Here is a 17988-nt window from a genome sequence, read left to right as displayed (position 1 = left end):
ACCTCCACCTGCACACACACACTGAGCTGCACACCTCCACCTGCACACACACACTGAGCTGCACAGCCCGCACCTCCACCTGCACACACACACTGAGCTGCACAGCCCGCACCTCCACCTGCACACACACAGAGCTGCACAGCCCGCACCTCCACCTGCACACACACACTGAGCTGCACAGCCCGCACCTCCACCTGCACACACACACTGAGCTGCACAGCCCGCACCTCCACCTGCACACACACAGAACTGCACATCTCCACCTGCACACACACAGAGCTGCACAGCCCGCACCTCCACCTGCACACACACAGAGCTGCACAGCGCACACCGCCACCTGCGCACACACACAGAGCCAGAGCTGCACAGCCCGCACCTCCACCTGCACATACACAGAGCCACAGAGCTGCGCACCTCTACCTGCGCACACACAGAGCTGCACAGCCCGCACCTTAAACCCTTAAGTAACTTAAATCCTTGATCTCGCACAACTGCACCTGCATACCTGAGCACACGCACACCTTCACTTCCGCGCCGCCGCACACCTGCACAGCCGCACTCCGTCCGGCACAGTCCCGCACCTGCACCCCGCACTCTCCCACCCTGACACACCTGTGCACCCTCACACACCTGAGCACGCTCACACACCCGCACCCCACACTCTCCCACCCTCACACACCTGCACCCCGCACATCTGAGCATCCCGCATTCCCGCACCCTTACACACCTGAGCACCCTCACACTGCTGCACCCTCGCTCTCCCACCCTCACACACCTGCATCCCGCACACCTGAGCACCCCCGCGCTCCCGCACAGCCGCACGCCGGCGCACCGGCCGCGCAGCGGAGACAGGGGTTCAGCACGGGGATACAGAGGGTGACAGCCGCCCCGCACCCCAGCCCTGCGCCGTTCCCGGCAGGAGTGAAGGGGCACCCCGAGTTTTCCAGGCCCTTCCCTGCCGCTCCGCGGGGGCGGGGGGAGAATGGGGTAGGACTGGGGGGGGGAGAGACCCCGGCCCCGGCCCCGCCCCCTTCTAGGACGTTCGGAGCGGGGCTCGGCAGCGAGTGACGTCATCTAGCACCGCGCCACAGCCCCGGGCCCCGCCCCTTCGGCGCCGCCCCGCGCGGCTCCCGCGCACGAGCCCGCCTCCTCCCTGCTCCCCCCTCCCCGCGGAGTCCCGGCCGGGCCAATCGCTGGGGGCGCAGCGGGGCGGGGCGCGGGGAGCGCGCGCGCTCGCGCCCATTCAGCCGCCGGCCCCGCGGCGCCTGTCGCGGACGGCTGCGATTGGCTGCGAGCGGCACGGCCCCGCCCCTCGGGCGGCTTGTTCCGCCCCCGCCTCGCGGCCCCCTCCCCGCGCCCCCCCGCGCCGGCGGTGAAGGTTCCCGATGGTTCTGGAAGGAGGCGGGTCCCGCCGTATATAAATCGGGCGGGCTGTGGGGAGCGCGCATTAGAGAGGCTACAGCGGCGCGAGAGGGCTGTGTCGCAGCGTCAGTGCGGAGAGCAGCGCCCCGTCCCCCTGCCAAGGTGAGCGGTGGGGGCAGCAGGCGGCACCCGCCGGTGGTGGATCGGCGCACGGAGCGTTTTCCGTCCGAACCCCGGGCCCCGGTGGCTGGGACGCGGGGCTCGTGTGCGGAGTTGCGTGGGTGGTGGGGGTGGGGTGTGCTGTAGGAGCCGCGTGGAGCTGATCGTGCTTTCCTCTGTGCTTCTGTAGATCCTGGGAAAGGTGATTGGGGCTTACAGTCTGGGTAGAGGTGAAAAAAAGATTGGGGTTGGCGGTTTTGAACCCAGCTTACTAAATTTGCATTCTTGTAAGATTGGCGGTGGAGGTGGGGAAAGCGAGCCGCTCCTTGGGGGGGTGCCGGTATAGCAGCGGAGCGGCGGGCGCAGAGGGCGGTCAGGGAAGGCTGTTCGTGTCCCGGGCTGCGGCTGCAGCGCCCCCTCCGCCTCGCAGCGTGCGCGGGAGGGCTGTGGGAGGCTGACCCGAGCACGCCTCGGTGCGGAGGTACCGGGTGGCCGGAGAGGTCCGCTCCCAATGAATGGGCCCCCGCCATGAGAGCGCAAGATGGAGGGGCGGGGGCGGGGGGGGGGGGGGGGGGGGAGAAGCGCCGGACCGAGAAAGCGGCGGGGGCGAGAGGGGGAAGGAGGGGGGGGGGGAACCGGGTCGGGAGCAAGAGAAAAGGAGTGGCGGAGATATGGGAAGAAATAGGCGGCATAAGCAGAAAGAACAGGGTATTGCGGGCAGAAGGAACGGGGGTTAGAGGAAAGGAGCAGAGTGCCAGGAGGGAAGGGAGCGGCGGGGGGGAGGAGAGAGTGGGGGCGGCAGGCAGGAAGGAGCGGGAGAAAAGCGGGGGATGGAGGAGGGAAAGAAAAGGGGGGATGGGGAGAAAGCGGCGTGAGGGGACAGGCGGGCAGGGGATGGGGCCAGGAGCGGGTTCGGGGGCTGCAGCGCTCTGGGGGGGGTGGGGAATGCGCGGGCGGGAGGCGGGGGCAGCCAGGGAAGGCTCTGGCAGTTTCTAGAAGGTCTCGCGGTGCCGGCGGGCGCCGCCAGGGGGCGCTGCGGCGCCGCTCCGCCCGCGGGCTCGGGGCGCGGTCCCGCGCGGGCGGGGGGAGCCGGGGCCGCGCTCGGCTCGGCGCCAGCGCAGCGGGGCCGGGCTCGGACGCTGCTCGGCCGGCTGAAGGTCTGGCTCCCGAACGGGGGCGACCGGGCAGCTATAGCCGGTGAAGGACGAGTATTCGTTAATGCAAGTATTTGTCTAGAGAAACGAGTTCGGCTGAGCAGTGCTGGTATCTAAGTCAGAGGTGGGGATAGCTGTGTATGCAAAGTGGTCAAGGGATGCGGCTAAGAAAAGAATAATTCAAGTAAAGATTTTAGGTACTTGTGTGAAACGGGAAAATAAAGGTCGTATATCAATCCGTAAACTAAGGGAGGTGAGCGGAGTAGTCCTGTCTTACCCTAGGTGCTGCTGAGTGTAATGCAAGTCTATTGTAAAAGTCTTGTCACCTATTTCCCGCATTCTTTAAAACTTCTGAATAGTTACTCTCTGTAAATAAGGTCTGGGAAGGGCTTTGTCGTGTGTGTGTTACTCTGGTGCCGAAACCACGTGGTTGAAAAACTTGATCTCAGAATGCTGTTGTCGCTGCCTAGAAGAAGAGGCTATGTTAGGTAAGCTGTTCTGGATGGAATTTCAACTTCTCCCTCTCCTTTCACAGATGCCGGAAGCTGTGCAAACTCAGGACCAACCAATGGAGGAGGAGGTGGAGACCTTTGCCTTTCAGGCTGAGATTGCTCAGTTGATGTCTCTGATCATCAACACTTTCTACTCCAATAAGGAAATCTTTCTCCGTGAGCTGATCTCCAACTCTTCAGATGTAAGTACCAAAAGTAGTCTGGTTAATTTTGGCAATTACTGAAATTCTCTAGGAATAGTCAGAGAATGTTAAAGCATGTCTCTTCTCTTGCAGGCTTTGGATAAGATCAGGTATGAAAGCTTGACTGACCCAAGCAAGCTGGATTCTGGGAAAGAGCTGAAAATTAACCTGATTCCAAACAAGCACGATCGCACTCTAACCATTGTGGATACTGGCATTGGCATGACCAAAGCTGACCTGGTCAACAACCTTGGTACCATTGCCAAGTCTGGCACCAAGGCTTTTATGGAAGCCCTGCAGGCAGGGGCTGATATTTCCATGATTGGCCAGTTTGGTGTTGGCTTCTACTCCGCCTACCTGGTTGCTGAGAAGGTGACAGTGATCACCAAGCACAACGATGATGAGCAGTATGCTTGGGAGTCCTCAGCTGGAGGGTCCTTCACTGTCAGACTGGATAATGGTGAGTGTTCAGTGTTTTCTGCTCAGTGACATATCGTAAAGATGTTTGGCAACAGTGCATTGCCAAACTGACTTGAAAAAGACACAAAATAAAACAAATTATTACAAAAAATGTGTTACATCAAGCATAGGTCCAGGTCATATCTTGTAATTTCAGTTGGCATGAATTCATATGTATGGAATGCCCAGGTAAATGGTGCATTAAGCTTTCAAAGTTTACACATGGAAAAGTATTTGTTGGAAAACAACTTTGTATGCAGAGTCTTTAAAGACTATGAACTGGATAGTAGACCTCTTCTGAAACTTCTTTGAAGTATATGTAGTAAACTTGAGAAAGCATAACCTAGGCTGTTTTATACACAGAAGCTTCATTTTGCTGAGGTGAAAAAATGATTGAGGAGTGTGGTTTTTAAAGAGTTAATAATTGAATCTGCTCTTCTACAGCAAGGTAAAACATGTAAATTCTGTTCCAGGTGAACCTCTGGGCCGTGGAACCAAAGTCATCCTGCATCTCAAAGAAGATCAGACTGAGTACCTGGAGGAGCGGCGGATCAAGGAGATCGTGAAGAAGCACTCCCAGTTCATTGGCTACCCCATTACACTCTTTGTACGTACCCTGCTTGAAATGCTAAATGAGTATTATCAGTTTCACAGGTGGGAGTTCATGTAAGAAGGAATAGCCAATCTTTCTTTGGTTAGTTTAAGTTCTTTCAGATATTGCACTGAGGAAGCTCTGGGGAAATGTAGTCCTGTTACTTAAAATTGTATTTCACAGGACTATGTTAAAAAAAACAATGTTTTCCAATCCAATAGTATTTGTTTCCAAACAGTTAACCTAGATTTATTGTTAGGAGCCATTTAGTGTAATGAAACTGAGCAGTAGGAACTTGGCTCATAGGACATGGAAACACCCACTTGTGTCAGCACCCAGAATGAGAGTCCTTGGAGTGTGGGAGGAGAGTTTGACTCCATGTTCTTGGAGTCTGCTGGCTTCGTGAGGCTGCAAGGGGTACTTAGAACTGTTACTTACTGAATTTACAGCTTCTGCAATTCAAGTACTGATACTGTTTTGTAGGTGGAGAAGGAGCGTGATAAGGAGGTGAGTGATGATGAAGCTGAGGAAAAGGAAGAGGAAAAAGAAGACAAGGAGGAAAAGACAGAGGACAAACCAGAGATTGAGGATGTTGGTTCTGATGAAGAAGAAGAGAAGAAGGATGGAGATAAGAAGAAGAAGAAGAAGATTAAGGAGAAGTACATTGATCATGAGGAGCTCAACAAGACCAAGCCCATTTGGACCAGGAATCCAGATGACATAACCAATGAGGAATATGGAGAATTCTACAAGAGTCTGACTAATGACTGGGAGGACCACCTGGCTGTCAAAGTAAGTTTTTCTCTGGAGACACAGCAACTGTAGCTGTATCTGTAGATACATAAACTATAACACACAGCACTGAAGCTGTTGCTTAACAGTTTCAACTGATCCATTATGCATTGGTGTTCATAATCTGAATTAATTCTGCAGTCAGGGAGTACAGGTGCTTTCCCAGTTAATAGTTTAGTCACCATGTCTAATTGAATTTGACTAGGTTACATATAAATAATAAAGCTAATTATGTTTGTAGTATGTTAGTTGAAAAGGTTTTTGTCTTTTGTTTAATGCTAAGTGTCATAAGAACACATTTGCTTTCTAAATCTCAGTATGCTGTGTAAGGAGCTGAGTGTGTTCTGAATTGGTCATAATGTAACACTAATTCAGTGTGTCTGTCTGAGGACAGGCTGTTCCTCACCAGTGTCTCAGCTGCTCTGTAATCTGATCTCCAGTGTGTTGCAGTTTGTGTTCTGCATTTGAAGAGCTTTTGAGTGGTTACCACAGTGGAACCAGGCAAACTGACTAAAATTATCATCTTATTTTCTCACAGCACTTCTCTGTGGAAGGGCAGCTGGAATTCAGGGCTCTCCTGTTTGTCCCACGGCGTGCACCCTTCGATCTGTTTGAAAACAGGAAGAAGAAGAACAACATCAAACTGTATGTGCGCAGAGTTTTCATCATGGACAACTGTGAGGAGCTGATCCCTGAATATCTGAGTGAGTATAATTCTGGAGAAAGTGTTCCCTGAAAAGTTAGAAGAACTGCTTAGCTGTTCTGTAGTTTGCTTTTGGAAGGGGGAAAATTGCAGTTCTAAACAGCTGTTGAGCAGTCAGAAGTACTGCTTAATTCATATTTACTGGGGTTCTATGGAAACAAATTGGCGCTTTCTAATGGGCAGAGGCACATGCATGTAGAGTGACTGGTAATATTTGTTTGAGACTAACAAAGGTGATTGTGTTGTTTGCAGATTTCATGAGAGGTGTGGTAGACTCTGAGGATTTGCCTCTGAATATTTCCCGTGAAATGCTGCAACAAAGCAAGATCCTGAAAGTGATCCGGAAGAACTTGGTGAAGAAGTGCTTGGAGCTTTTCACTGAGCTGGCTGAGGACAAGGAGAACTACAAGAAGTTCTATGAGCAGTTCTCCAAGAACATCAAGGTCTGTAGTCTTTCTGCTGACCACTGCTGATGTTTGCAGTTGCAGATTGGTGACTGTGGCAGTTCAGTATTTACCTGAAGGAATCAATAAGTGAATTTTCTTCTTGCTTTTTGTAGCTTGGCATCCACGAGGACTCGCAGAACCGCAAGAAGCTCTCAGAATTGCTGAGGTACTACACATCTGCCTCTGGGGATGAGATGGTTTCCCTGAAGGATTACTGCACTCGGATGAAGGAGAACCAGAAACACGTCTACTACATTACTGGTGAGTTGGGACCTGAAATGGTCAGGCCAGCATTGTGTGTAGGTTTGCCTTCTGGGGGTTTATAAATCACATTACAGGGTTCTCAGTTACCTTGCTTGGCAGGAATGGGAAGCATTTTTTACCTGTAAAGAATTTATTTCAGGAAATAAAAATTTGCTTTAAAGTCAGTTAAGAGTATTAAATGCTGGAGTGTCAGTTTAAACAGCTTGAGTGTCTTGGGGCTGTTGGTGCCTTTCTTCCCTGTGCTTGGGCCATGAAGCACCACAGCTGTTGCATAGGCTCTGCAGAAACTGAACAAGCTGCTGTTAGTGCTGAGGTTCATCTGTGGTGGTGTTTGTTGCAGGTGAAACAAAGGATCAGGTGGCCAACTCTGCTTTTGTGGAGCGTCTCCGCAAACATGGGCTGGAGGTGATCTACATGATCGAGCCCATTGATGAATACTGCGTGCAGCAGCTGAAGGAATTTGAAGGCAAGACCCTGGTTTCTGTCACAAAAGAGGGTCTGGAGCTTCCAGAAGATGAGGAGGAGAAAAAGAAACAGGAGGAGAAGAAAGCAAAGTTTGAAAATCTTTGCAAGATAATGAAAGATATCCTTGAAAAGAAAGTAGAAAAGGTAAAAATAATTCTTGGTTTATTTGTGTGTAAAAGTCAATCTAAAATGAATTTAGGGTAAATCGGTTGTACTTGTTGAAATGCTTAAATTGCAAACCTGTGCTTTGTATTCCCCCTGCAGGTTGTTGTGTCCAATCGTTTAGTTACTTCTCCATGCTGCATTGTAACAAGCACGTATGGCTGGACTGCCAACATGGAGAGGATCATGAAAGCCCAGGCATTAAGGGACAACTCCACAATGGGATACATGGCAGCAAAGAAACACCTGGAGATTAATCCTGACCATTCCATCATTGAAACACTGAGGCAGAAAGCAGAGGCTGATAAGAATGACAAGTCTGTGAAGGATCTTGTCATCTTGCTGTACGAGACAGCGCTGCTGTCCTCTGGCTTCAGCCTAGAAGACCCTCAGACACATGCCAACCGCATCTATAGAATGATCAAACTTGGCCTGGGTAAGTTAACAAACCTGTCCTGGCTCCTGTGAGCTCAGGGTGTATTGTCTTGGTCCTGCTTGGTAGTGTGGAAAATGAACCCTCAGGTGCCTGGAAGTACTGTGGAGATGAAAGGTTTGGGTTGTGCTGTGAGCATTAATGGGTGTGTGTTTCCTGCACAGGCATTGATGAAGATGATACTGCTGCAGAGGAAGCCAGTCCAGCTGTCACTGAGGAGATGCCTCCTCTTGAAGGAGATGATGACACATCACGCATGGAGGAGGTGGATTAAACGAGTTTACAGGAACTCATGAATGTTTCCTTGGCTAATATGAATAAGTTATATTTTGTATATTATGAATGTTACCTGCCAAAAAAAATCTTTGACACTTTGTCTGCGTTCCCTCTTTATATTTATTTTCGAAGATGTTATACCTTTATTTTTGTTACATTGCTTTTTCAGCTGATGTGAGATAAAAATGCCATTGAGGGAATATTTTCTTTAACACTGTACAACCCTAAACAGGCAAGTAAGGAGTAGTTATTTTTGTCTGTATTAGCTGGTTGCAGGTGGCAGGGTTTTTGACTTATTCTTAATTGCCAGAAATGTGGAAAGAAGTAACGAAGATGGGACGACATCAGGGTGTTCAAGTTTGTTTAGTGTTACACAGCTCTTCAATTCTTAAGTGTCTAACATACAGTACCTAGTAACTAGGTATCTAGGAGAGCTGAATCTCTTGGGGAAGCTTTAATCCTTCTGCTCCTAACAAGGTCTTGATGTTTAAAGTTGTTTTTTATACTGTTCAAGGATTCTGGATTGCACTCTACCATAGAATAGAATCCACTGTAAATCTCTATTGTGACTTATGCAACTCTGCATGTACAGTTCAAACCTAGAACTGTAAGAATAAAAGTGTTAAGAATTGAGCTGTGTCTCTGACTTGTCTGTTCACACTGAAACCAAACTGCCCTGCCCATGCCCACGTGGGTTGCTGTTCTGGATCCTGAGCTCCAGCTGCTGCCCTCAGTGTACAATGAATGGGGTGTGCTTGGTGATCCCGCTGCAACACCAGTGCCACACCAGAGGGGTAAGGGTCTCTGGAAGAGTGGTCTGCTCTAAGTTGGGGTAGAATTTACATTGATGGTTCAGCAATTGTTGCTGAAGTCCGGGTGAATGGAGCTGCAATCTTGTTCCATGGTGCTGGTGGGAGGTGATCAAGAACTTTCACCTGAGAAGTTGCCAGTACCATCACAGAGCTTGCCAGGGAATGAGGTGGTTGTGCTGCATTCTGTATTCCTTGGCATTTGTCTTGGAGTAGCAAAGAGAAATTTGTAAGCAGCTCTATTCAGCAGTTAGGCCTTGGTGCCTCTTGGGTGCCCTTTTGGTGACTTAGGGCAGATTTTATTTGGTACAGTGTCTTTAAATTCAATTAACCAGTTTGGGAGGAGGGGTTTAAAGGCAGGTTCTGACCAACTCACCCTGCTGGTTTCCTGTGTCCATTTGTTCTGCTCCATGATACAGGAATTCCCAGTATAAATAATTCATACACATATTACAGTGTGTTGGTGTTGTTTTTGTAGTAAGGTGAAAAGAGGAGGTGGATTTTCTGGTCCTAAGTGTATTTCACAGGTACCTAAAACTGGTTCCATGCAGACCAGTTCAAAATTATGTCAGACAAGTTGTGGTTTGTAAAATGTTTATGTCAATGCAGCCCTTGGTGGGGAGAGGCCAAGCCGTTTGTGGATACACTGCAAGCTGAGGAATTCAAGCTTGTGTCTCCTATATGTCAGTTCAACAGACTGAGCTGATCACAGGGCTCCAAATCTGAATCCTGTATCAAAGATGAGAAATAAGATGGGTATGAAAATCAACTGCTTCAGTGCTGCTTACACAACTGCTGAAGGCTGAATGTGTGTGACAAGTGGGGCCTTTGTCTTTCACACCTCACATTCTGTATCATGACGTGAAATGTTCAAAGTAATTTCAAATTATGGGTGCCTCATAAAAGTCTGCAGAAGGGACTGGTGCCTGCACACCAGTGGGAGCAGCACTGTCAAAGCCAGGACATCATTGGGCAGTCTGGCAGGAGCTGTGGTTCCTCCTGGGGACTGTGAGGTGTGCTGTGATCTCAAGTGTCCTGTGTCTCACAGGAGCTGTTTGCTCAGCCTGGCTGAGGTGTCCCTGTGTTTAATTCCACCCCTCACAGTGATGGTTGTACTGCTGCTGTAATAACAAACATGGCATCAAGCCAGATGCAGAAAGGGAGTTACAGTTTCTAATGTGTGCACCATTATTGATTTCCAGTTTGGTGTGTGGGTGACAGAAGCAATGATCAGAAGGAAAAGGTTTCCTTCTGTGATGTTCTGTCTTGGAGATTATCAGAAGAGCAGACTTCAGCAATCTTTAGTTACTGCCTCAAGACCTGTATCAAAAACTAGTATTCAATAGTATCAAACCTAAGGGAGATTCTAAGGTATGTGTGACTTGTGACTAAAATCTATTCTACAAGATCTTGTGTAAAAAATGGTGAAAGCGTCTTCCAATTAGTAACACTGGGATTTAAAATTTACATAATGCTAAAGACTTTTCCCCTTGGCCAGTGATGGCACAAGTTTTAACCTCTCTTGAAAACTGATTTATCTCTAAGAGAATAATTCAGGCGAAACTTGCACGTTATCTCCGGTATTTCTTGCCCTGAGAACGTGTTGGGTGTTTTTGAATAATTCCCTGCATTACGCGGTGCAGCCAGAGCATAAGAAACCTGGACTCAAGGGAAATCAGAGCTTGTGGGGCTGGCACAAGGTCTGTGCAGGGCCAAGAGTGATGAGGAGTGGCAGAACACTGGGAAATTATGGGAATGAACCCTGGAGCAAACCTGCTGCACCCCTGGGACCCTCGGGCCACCTCGTTCCCACAGGGCTCAGCAATGGCATCCCCTGTGTGCCTGGGAGAGGGACACCCAGATCTCCCTTGGAATGCTCCGTGTGGCTGTCGCTGCTGCCTGGCCCTGCCCAGAAAGGCTCAGGGGTGCTGTGGGGGTTGTGCTCTCTCTCCATTGCAATCACCATTTCACCTGCAGCCCCAAGCAGCCCATGGAGCTCAGACCTTGCTGCTAACAAGAATCTGTAGCTAATTTTGGGCAGCTTTTGTGGGAGTAACGAGTCCCAGCCTTGAGTTTGGGTGAGGCAGGATGGTCATTTGTGCTCATTGAGCTCAGCTGGAGCTGCAGGCACTAACACTAAGTGAGCCTCCCCAGCTCCCACTTCAGCGGTGGGAGGTGCTGTGGGGTGGTGAGTGAGGTTCTTGGTTGCTATGTTTTGAAAATAGTTGAAGATTCTGAGGAGAAGGAGTGTAATCATCAGATGGTTTTAGTCTGGGTGGAGAAGGTAAGGAGATGGAAAGGCAGGGAAGAAAAGAGCTGTAAGCAGCAGGGTCTAGATCAGCTGGAGGCAGAAATGGGTGAAGGTTTGTGAGCTGCTCCTGGTACAGCTGCTGTCACTGTCACCCCCACTGCCCTGGTGCCTTTTCAGAGCAACAACCCACTGCTGGCTTTAGAGTCAGATGTTTGTTTTGCTGAGGTTTTTATACACTAGTATTTTCTGCCCTGTGCAAGAAAGCCAGCTAGGATAAAGATAATGGCAAGAAAAGGAATTTGATTTGGAAAAAAAGTAAAGATAGTTCCTCATTTCTTATAAAAAGAACAAGAAAGGGAATGGAGATGTAGCTTTTAAAGGGTGAAATCAGATCTGCTTCTTTGTGAAAAACAGACCTGATCCATAGCTCTCTGGTAACTGAAAAAATACTGTTCCTGGTATTTAAGAACAGTAAAATTGCTATGCTGGATTGTAAATGATAAGGAAGATGCTCAGAAAGTTTTGTGTGTCCAGCTACAACTGTCCCTCTGCTCTAGGGGAGATCGTCTGCTCCAGTAAATCATAGAATAAACATCTCTGGTCATCCTGGCTGCCTCTGGAAGGAACTGGGGGTGAAGAGGGGGCTCCCCTTCACTGCTGGCTCTTGTGTCAGCCTGAGGGTCCTGTGAGGGAAATGGGGCTCCAGAAAATAAACTGGTGAGAGCAGAGGGAAGCATCACATCCCTGGCCATGAGGCCTTGCAAACTGGGCGTGTGTGCTTTTAAATACACATATACATGTATATATAATATATATGTGTGTATTTTATATGCACATGGGAAATGCAGCGACGAGGAGTGCAGGCCCCACAGAGGCAGCGCTGGAGCCTTGCAGCCGCACAAAGGATTCTCATTCACGGAACGGTTTCACTCCCGAGTTTTGCTGCCTCGTTCCGTGTTCGGCAGGAGCAGCTCCAGGTGCAGGAGGTTGAGCAGGGCCCGTGTGAGGGCGCAGGGCCCGGCCCATAAAGCGGCAGAGCGGGAGGCGCCGGGGCCGCCATGGCCTCGGCTGGGAGGAGAGAGCGGCGGAGGAGGAGGCGGGAGGGCGGGCAGGACATGGAGGGTACGGGAGGGAGGGAAAGGGAGCCCCTGGGACAGGGCCCCGAGCGGGGAAGGGGATGTGGGAGTGCACAGGGACTGAATTTTGGCTGTGGGGACCTGGAACAGGCTGATGGCACAGCTTTGCATTTATCCCTCTCTAGTCTGGTTGGGTGTCTTCAGCACAAATACCTCTTTAAGGATACAGAAAACTTGCAGTGCTTAAAAGAAAAGGAAAAAAACCTCTATGGTCTGGTATAAGCTTCTATAAAAAAATCATATTTTCCTCCTGAATGAAGTCTTGTTGTGGTAGAAGACAGTGGCTGCTTCTAATTTATTTTTAAACAGAAGCTGCCTTTGATTATGTGAAGGACTGATCAGCTTTTCTACCCTAAAGGGAGTAGCCATGTCTGGGCATTTTATCTCAGAGAAGGTTTTCTCTAATGTGCTCTCCTACCCTCTGTTTCAGTCGATGCTCGGGAAAAGGAGGATTCTGTTAAAAGCCCAGACTGTGTGGAAAGACTGGCACGAAAATACATGGTAACTTTTAAAATTGCTACTTTCTTTACCTGCCTGGTAAAAGACAATTCAGAAAGTGTTTGTTGGTTTGCCCTTGGCCTGATGGTGCAGCTGCCTCGGCTGGAAAAGATTGCATGAAGAACAGGTATGGATGAATTGATTTAAATGGGAGGGATGGAGGTAATTCCTCCTCTTCAGTGCTAACCTCTGGGGATGAGGGGAGCTCTTTGTTTGTAAGGTCTCTTTCTACACAAGGGCTTTAGAAAAAAATGAGGGTGTTATCAGTCATTCATCTGCAGTTACATTTCTGAGCTGTAGGGTTACCAAATGCAAAGAAACAAACAGAACCACAGTGCAAACTAAAAAATGTTTTGTAAAGTTACTCACAAGGCTGGAGTAACCATTGTTAGCAAGCGCAAGGCATGCTCTGTGCTGCTTCCCTTTGTGGTTTTGGGGTGAGGAGTGATGAGAGAGGCTTCTGTTTTCCTCTTATGTTTCACTTGCACAACCCAACCAGCACCACAACTGTGGGATATTTGGGAAGACAAGCTGGCTTCAGATGGGGAAGCTCTGGAGAAACTCAGCACCTACAGTTGGTACCAGAACTTAAGCTTCAGCCTGAAGCTGCATAACTTCTACTTTGAGTGGAATTTCTTTCCTTTCCTCCTCTGCAGCAGAAGTGCACGGTGGAGTCAAGCACAGAGTCTGAGTCTGAATGCAGGGCAGAGGTAAGGACTGACTCTGCAGTGTCTGATGGTGATGTGATTCCCTGATGTGCATCCAACCCTTCCTTCAGCCTCAATAGGGAGCCTCCAAGGCATGTTGTGGGGTTGTTGATTTTGTGCCTGGAAAAAACCCAAAACAACCCCAAACCCAATACTCCCCTTTCCATCAGGCTCTTTCTTACAACTGTTACTAGCTTTATAAAAGTTAATTCTATGGGGATGAGGCAGGAGAGAGAGTGTTTTAGGCAGACACATGCCAAGATATGCTGACCTGAGCTGTTCCTGGTGGTTAACTTTCAGCAGCTCTGGTCCAGTGGGATTTCTGCAGCTCTGGGTAGAGAACCTCTGCCTTCTGACTGTCCCTTTTGGAGGATATTAAGAGCAGCTCTGTTGCTGTGGCAGTTAGTTATGGAAATTGCTAACTTATTAAACATTGTTCTGCCAAACCAGTGTGTTTAGTGCTGATTAAAAAAGACCTGATGCTGAAGTGGAGAACAAAATACTTAATTTGTGGGTAAAACTCTTTGGAATTGATGCTCACTGCTGGTGCATGAATCACTGTGCTTTGTGACTTGGAGAAACTGCCTGCCACCGCTTCACCTTCCAGACAGGTCAGGGCAAGGCTGGAGTTGTCTGCTGTCCTGTGAGAACCAGGCTGGAAGTGCAGCTGTGTGATGGCTGGGCAGGTGGAAGGGGGCTTGCACAGTCCCAGCCTGAACAGAGCTGGCTGCTCTCACTGAGGCTGCTGAGGAAGGGCCCAGGACTGGGGGATTTCTGTGCTCTTTGGGGAAGCAGAACTTTGTGGGAGTGTCTCTGTCCTTGAAGCAGCACAAGAATACAAGGTCACAAATGGGCTTCAGCTCCTCTGATAAAGCCTTTGGTTTCTTGTTGAGCCCAGATTCCTGAGCCCTGCTTTGTCTCAGCTGTGCTCAGTTCTCCCTCTTCCCACTGGAAGCAGCACAGCACTGACTGGTGGGGCTTTCTCTGAACACCTGTGGTGGATCCTTTTCAAGAACTTTCCCACTTTCCTTGCTGTTAACTTCTTTTCCTTTGTGAGACTTGGTACCTGGGGTTTGCTTTCTAAAGGGAGTCTCCCTACACGGCATTTTTTTTTTAAATTAAAAGGCCCAGACTCTAAGCACTATTTCAGGATTTCAAATCATCCCCATGTGAAAGAACAAAAAGGGACCTGAGTGGAAAGGAAGGTCTCTAAACTGTATCCTGACTGCTATTATTTAAGTGCTGGTTTGGTTTATTTTTCTGGTGGCATGTAATTACTCATTGTTCTCCTGAGTGCAATGCTTTAAGTGCACAAAGACTTACCCTAGCTCTATTTTAGGTTAACTTTACCAAGCTTTTAAAAGTTAGACTGAGACACACTTTTTATTCTTTTAGCAAAGTGATAATCTGCCTTCCTCCTCTCTACGATTTCCACCTACTCTGTTTTTCATTAGGTAACTTAAGGGAAAGTGCCTTATAAACCCATGTTAACTTCTCTTAAATAGGTTGTGCCTACCCCACTTGCTGGAGGACCCAAGAAAGCAAAGGAATCCAGGGGACTACAAGTAGGTTTTGGGTATTACACAGCCCTTGGTGTAGCATCCAAAAACTAAAACAGAGGTGGGGAGTGTGTGGATAAACAGAAAAGTTTCCACAGTAAGTCTTTGACTTAGGTTGGAAGGGATTTTAAACTCCATTTTGTTTGGTTTGGCTTTTTTTTCGGGACAAATAATCATCCACCATGTTTAGAGATGTTTATTTTAGTTTTCAGATCCTTATGATGGTGATTCAGAAGATGCATCTGTTCACACTGACTGTTCTATGAAAGATGCACCCTGGATGAACAGTGCCTCACAAGCAGCGCCTCTGGAGGATGCTGCTACTTCAGAAGATGAAGAATCCTTCCCTAATCCTCCAAATGTCAGAGAAATCCAGGCAGTAAACGACTGCAGAGCAGCCCTGGAGCCTCCTGGCCCGGAGCAGGGTCTGTGGCAATCACCGGAGCCGCCTGCAGGCACAGAAGCCTTTACACCCGACCGCGCCCCGCCGAGGGCTGTTAACCCTTCAGCCCCCGCGGAGCTCCCTGCAGCCCCGGCTGGCACTGCTCCACAGCCCCTGCTCGCAGCTCACTGTGATGGCACAACGGCCAAGCAGCCCATGATTAAAAGAAAACACGGGATTCCTGCCACAGAGAGTGCTAGTGAAAAACTAAAGAGAAAGAAATTCCGTGCAACTTAACCTAAGGGGTGAATAAATCATTGCACAGACTGTTCTGAAAACGAAGGATCATTCTGGTAGAGATTTCTTCTGCAGTGTGTACCTGAACTAGCCAGGCTGCCTCAGGCCTGTTACAAATGCACTGCACTGTACAGTAAGCTGTGAGATCCACCTGAAAAACCGAATCAAACAAGCTGTGTGACAATTCCAGTGGAAACTAGCAAAGGTACATCCACAGCATGACAGACAAGCTCGGTGCCCAGGTCCTCTGGGAGCAGCAGCAGCCCCAGCTCCTGTGTGCAGTACCTGGAGGCAGCTGCAGTTTCAGTGTAATTTCACCAACACTGACAAGGGCTTGTGAGGAGGGAAAGAAGAATGACCCCTTGGCTGCAATTATCTTCCAACAGCCATGGCTTGTCTGGCACCTGCTTCGTGTCTTGTTTGGCTCCTGCTGTGTCTGACCTCCCTCGAGTGGTGAACGATACAGGCTTGACTCCCAACAGCTGAACTGCATCACGCAGAACTGACTGCAGCTACTGGCAACCCAGCATTTATTGTCTCCTTCAAAGGGGAGAAATTGTCTAGTTGCTGTTAACACAGCTGCTCCTTCCTTGTTTGACCAATGTTTTGGGCAGTTTCTGTGTGGCTGCCAGAATAGTGTTTACAATGTGATGTGGAACACATGAGCTCAGAGCTGCTTAGTGAAAGCAATCATTCAGGAGCTGCAGGAATGGTGCCCACAGATGGGAGGCCAGTTAGGGAGCACATCTGTCTCTCTGATCTCCCTTTCCTGTATGGTAATTTCTTTAATCAGGTTTAGAATCTGGGTAGTCCATTTGTGTGGGAGGGAAACTACTAACTATGAAAGTATAATAGTAGCTTGAAAGATGTTAGTACCAGCAACTTGTGGAAGCACTTGTTTTGTACAACTGGCAGAGATTTTTTAGTTTTCAGTTTCTTTCATAGGATGGAAAGCCACTCAAAATGTTATTTAACTGCTAACATTGCACCCTTCCACCTGTGTATTTATTTTATTAAAGTAACTTTTCTTTCATCCTTATTATCTCAGCTGGAAATGGTTTTTAATCAGCTTGGAATATGTGGTTAAACAGTAAGTGTCAGAGGCCTTTGCCCCAAGACAGAAGCTACTGTGGTTGCCCCTTGACTTGTCCAGAGGCAAAGACTGCTGCAGTGAAAACTGTGAAGTTAATTGAAAAAACCCTAAACAAACCAACAACCAATCACTTGTAGCTGTAGATTGGTGTGTACTGCAATTAGCCTACAGCTCTCTCTGGAAGGAAGATGTGTGAAAAGCTTAAGAATACAATAGTGTGAGGCAGCCTCATTTGAAGTCCTAGCTATCAGACACCCTAGCTCTCAGCCCCATCAGCTGAGGCCAAATAAAACTGAAACCCCTGACTTTCAAACTGCAGCCAAAACCCCCAAACTCACCTCAAGAGGATTTCTTTAAAAGCAGCTGTTTCACATAGCATGGAAAAATCACAACAGGAGAGAAAGGGAGTGGAAAGGTAAGCCACATAGGACAGCATCTACTCATTGCAATATGTTTACTCAGTATGAGAATCCAGATGTGGATTAACTTCTGTATTAGGCCTGAATTAACAAAAGGTACAATTTCAGGTGACAAGTTAACATAAAAGAGCAGAAGAGTTTGGGAAGCTCAAGCTCTAGGATAGTTGAGACTCTTGATCTCCCCATCAGTGTTTGTCAATAGGTGGAACTGGTTTGGGCAGAGTTTTAACAGTAGCTGTAAGTGGTACCACAGCCCAGGTCCATGAGCTGGGCACAAAGAGCAGCTGCTGAAAGGAAGGTGCATGTTCAGTGGAGCTGCCAACAGCCAGCTCCTGATTTAAGCTAACACTTGTACTGCAGCTGGTACCCAGAGCATGCTGCTTTCTTTCTGTGCAATGTAATTGAAACTATGCTGGAGGCAGTGATACCAGTTCCAACATATTCTGGTGCTGGAAAGCAAAGTCTCTCACAGAGGCTGAGACAAAGCAAAGGCATTATTATCTTGGATCATGATGCATGTAGTTCTCATCTCTGTTCCTCACAACTGGGTAAGAACTGCACAAAGATTATTAAACTGCACATGATTCACTGGTCTGGGATTCACACTTTGTAAAGTAACAAAACCAGGACAGTTTAATCTCAGGGATTAATTTTGCAAAACAGTATGGAGAGGGCCGACAGCAGAATTCTGTTTCAGTAAACAGCAAGCTCTGACCAAAACAAGTATGTGAGGCAGGCTAAGATAGCAATTTTTCTTCCCAGTCCAGGCTTGTACTATGGAACCCTTATCACAGAAAAATACTGGAGCTGATCAAAGTCACTGCTTTCATAGGAGCAACTGGGGAGGAAGGAGCTCCCAAGATTTCTGTTTTCAGA

At 48.5% G+C, this 17988-nt stretch overlaps 2 protein-coding genes across 2 annotated transcripts; both read left to right on the top strand.

The window, feature by feature from the left end:
* The first annotated feature begins 1326 nt into the window (after nt 1-1326).
* On the top strand, nt 1327-8594 carry HSP90AA1 (heat shock protein 90 alpha family class A member 1). Its single transcript, XM_059474136.1, has 11 exons — nt 1327-1524; nt 3211-3369; nt 3463-3829; nt 4302-4435; nt 4904-5212; nt 5751-5916; nt 6168-6358; nt 6475-6622; nt 6966-7234; nt 7355-7688; nt 7850-8594. Exons 2-11 carry the CDS (start codon nt 3211-3213, stop codon nt 7957-7959), a joined length of 2187 nt encoding a protein of 728 aa, XP_059330119.1. The 5' UTR covers nt 1327-1524; the 3' UTR covers nt 7960-8594.
* Nucleotides 8595-11856: 3262 nt separating this feature from the next.
* Nucleotides 11857-16674, top strand: LOC132074873 (uncharacterized). The gene is made up of 5 exons (XM_059474912.1): nt 11857-11998; nt 12588-12658; nt 13312-13365; nt 14868-14927; nt 15127-16674. The coding sequence occupies exons 1-5, from the start codon at nt 11857-11859 to the stop codon at nt 15598-15600; spliced, it is 801 nt and encodes a 266-aa protein (XP_059330895.1). The 3' UTR covers nt 15601-16674.
* Nucleotides 16675-17988: the final 1314 nt, after the last annotated feature.

This window comes from Ammospiza nelsoni, chromosome 6 (genome assembly GCF_027579445.1).
Source record: "Ammospiza nelsoni isolate bAmmNel1 chromosome 6, bAmmNel1.pri, whole genome shotgun sequence".
Lineage (NCBI taxonomy): Eukaryota > Metazoa > Chordata > Aves > Passeriformes > Passerellidae > Ammospiza > Ammospiza nelsoni.
The sequence above is the reverse complement of the archived record's forward strand: the minus strand, read 5'-3'. Positions and strand labels throughout refer to the sequence as shown.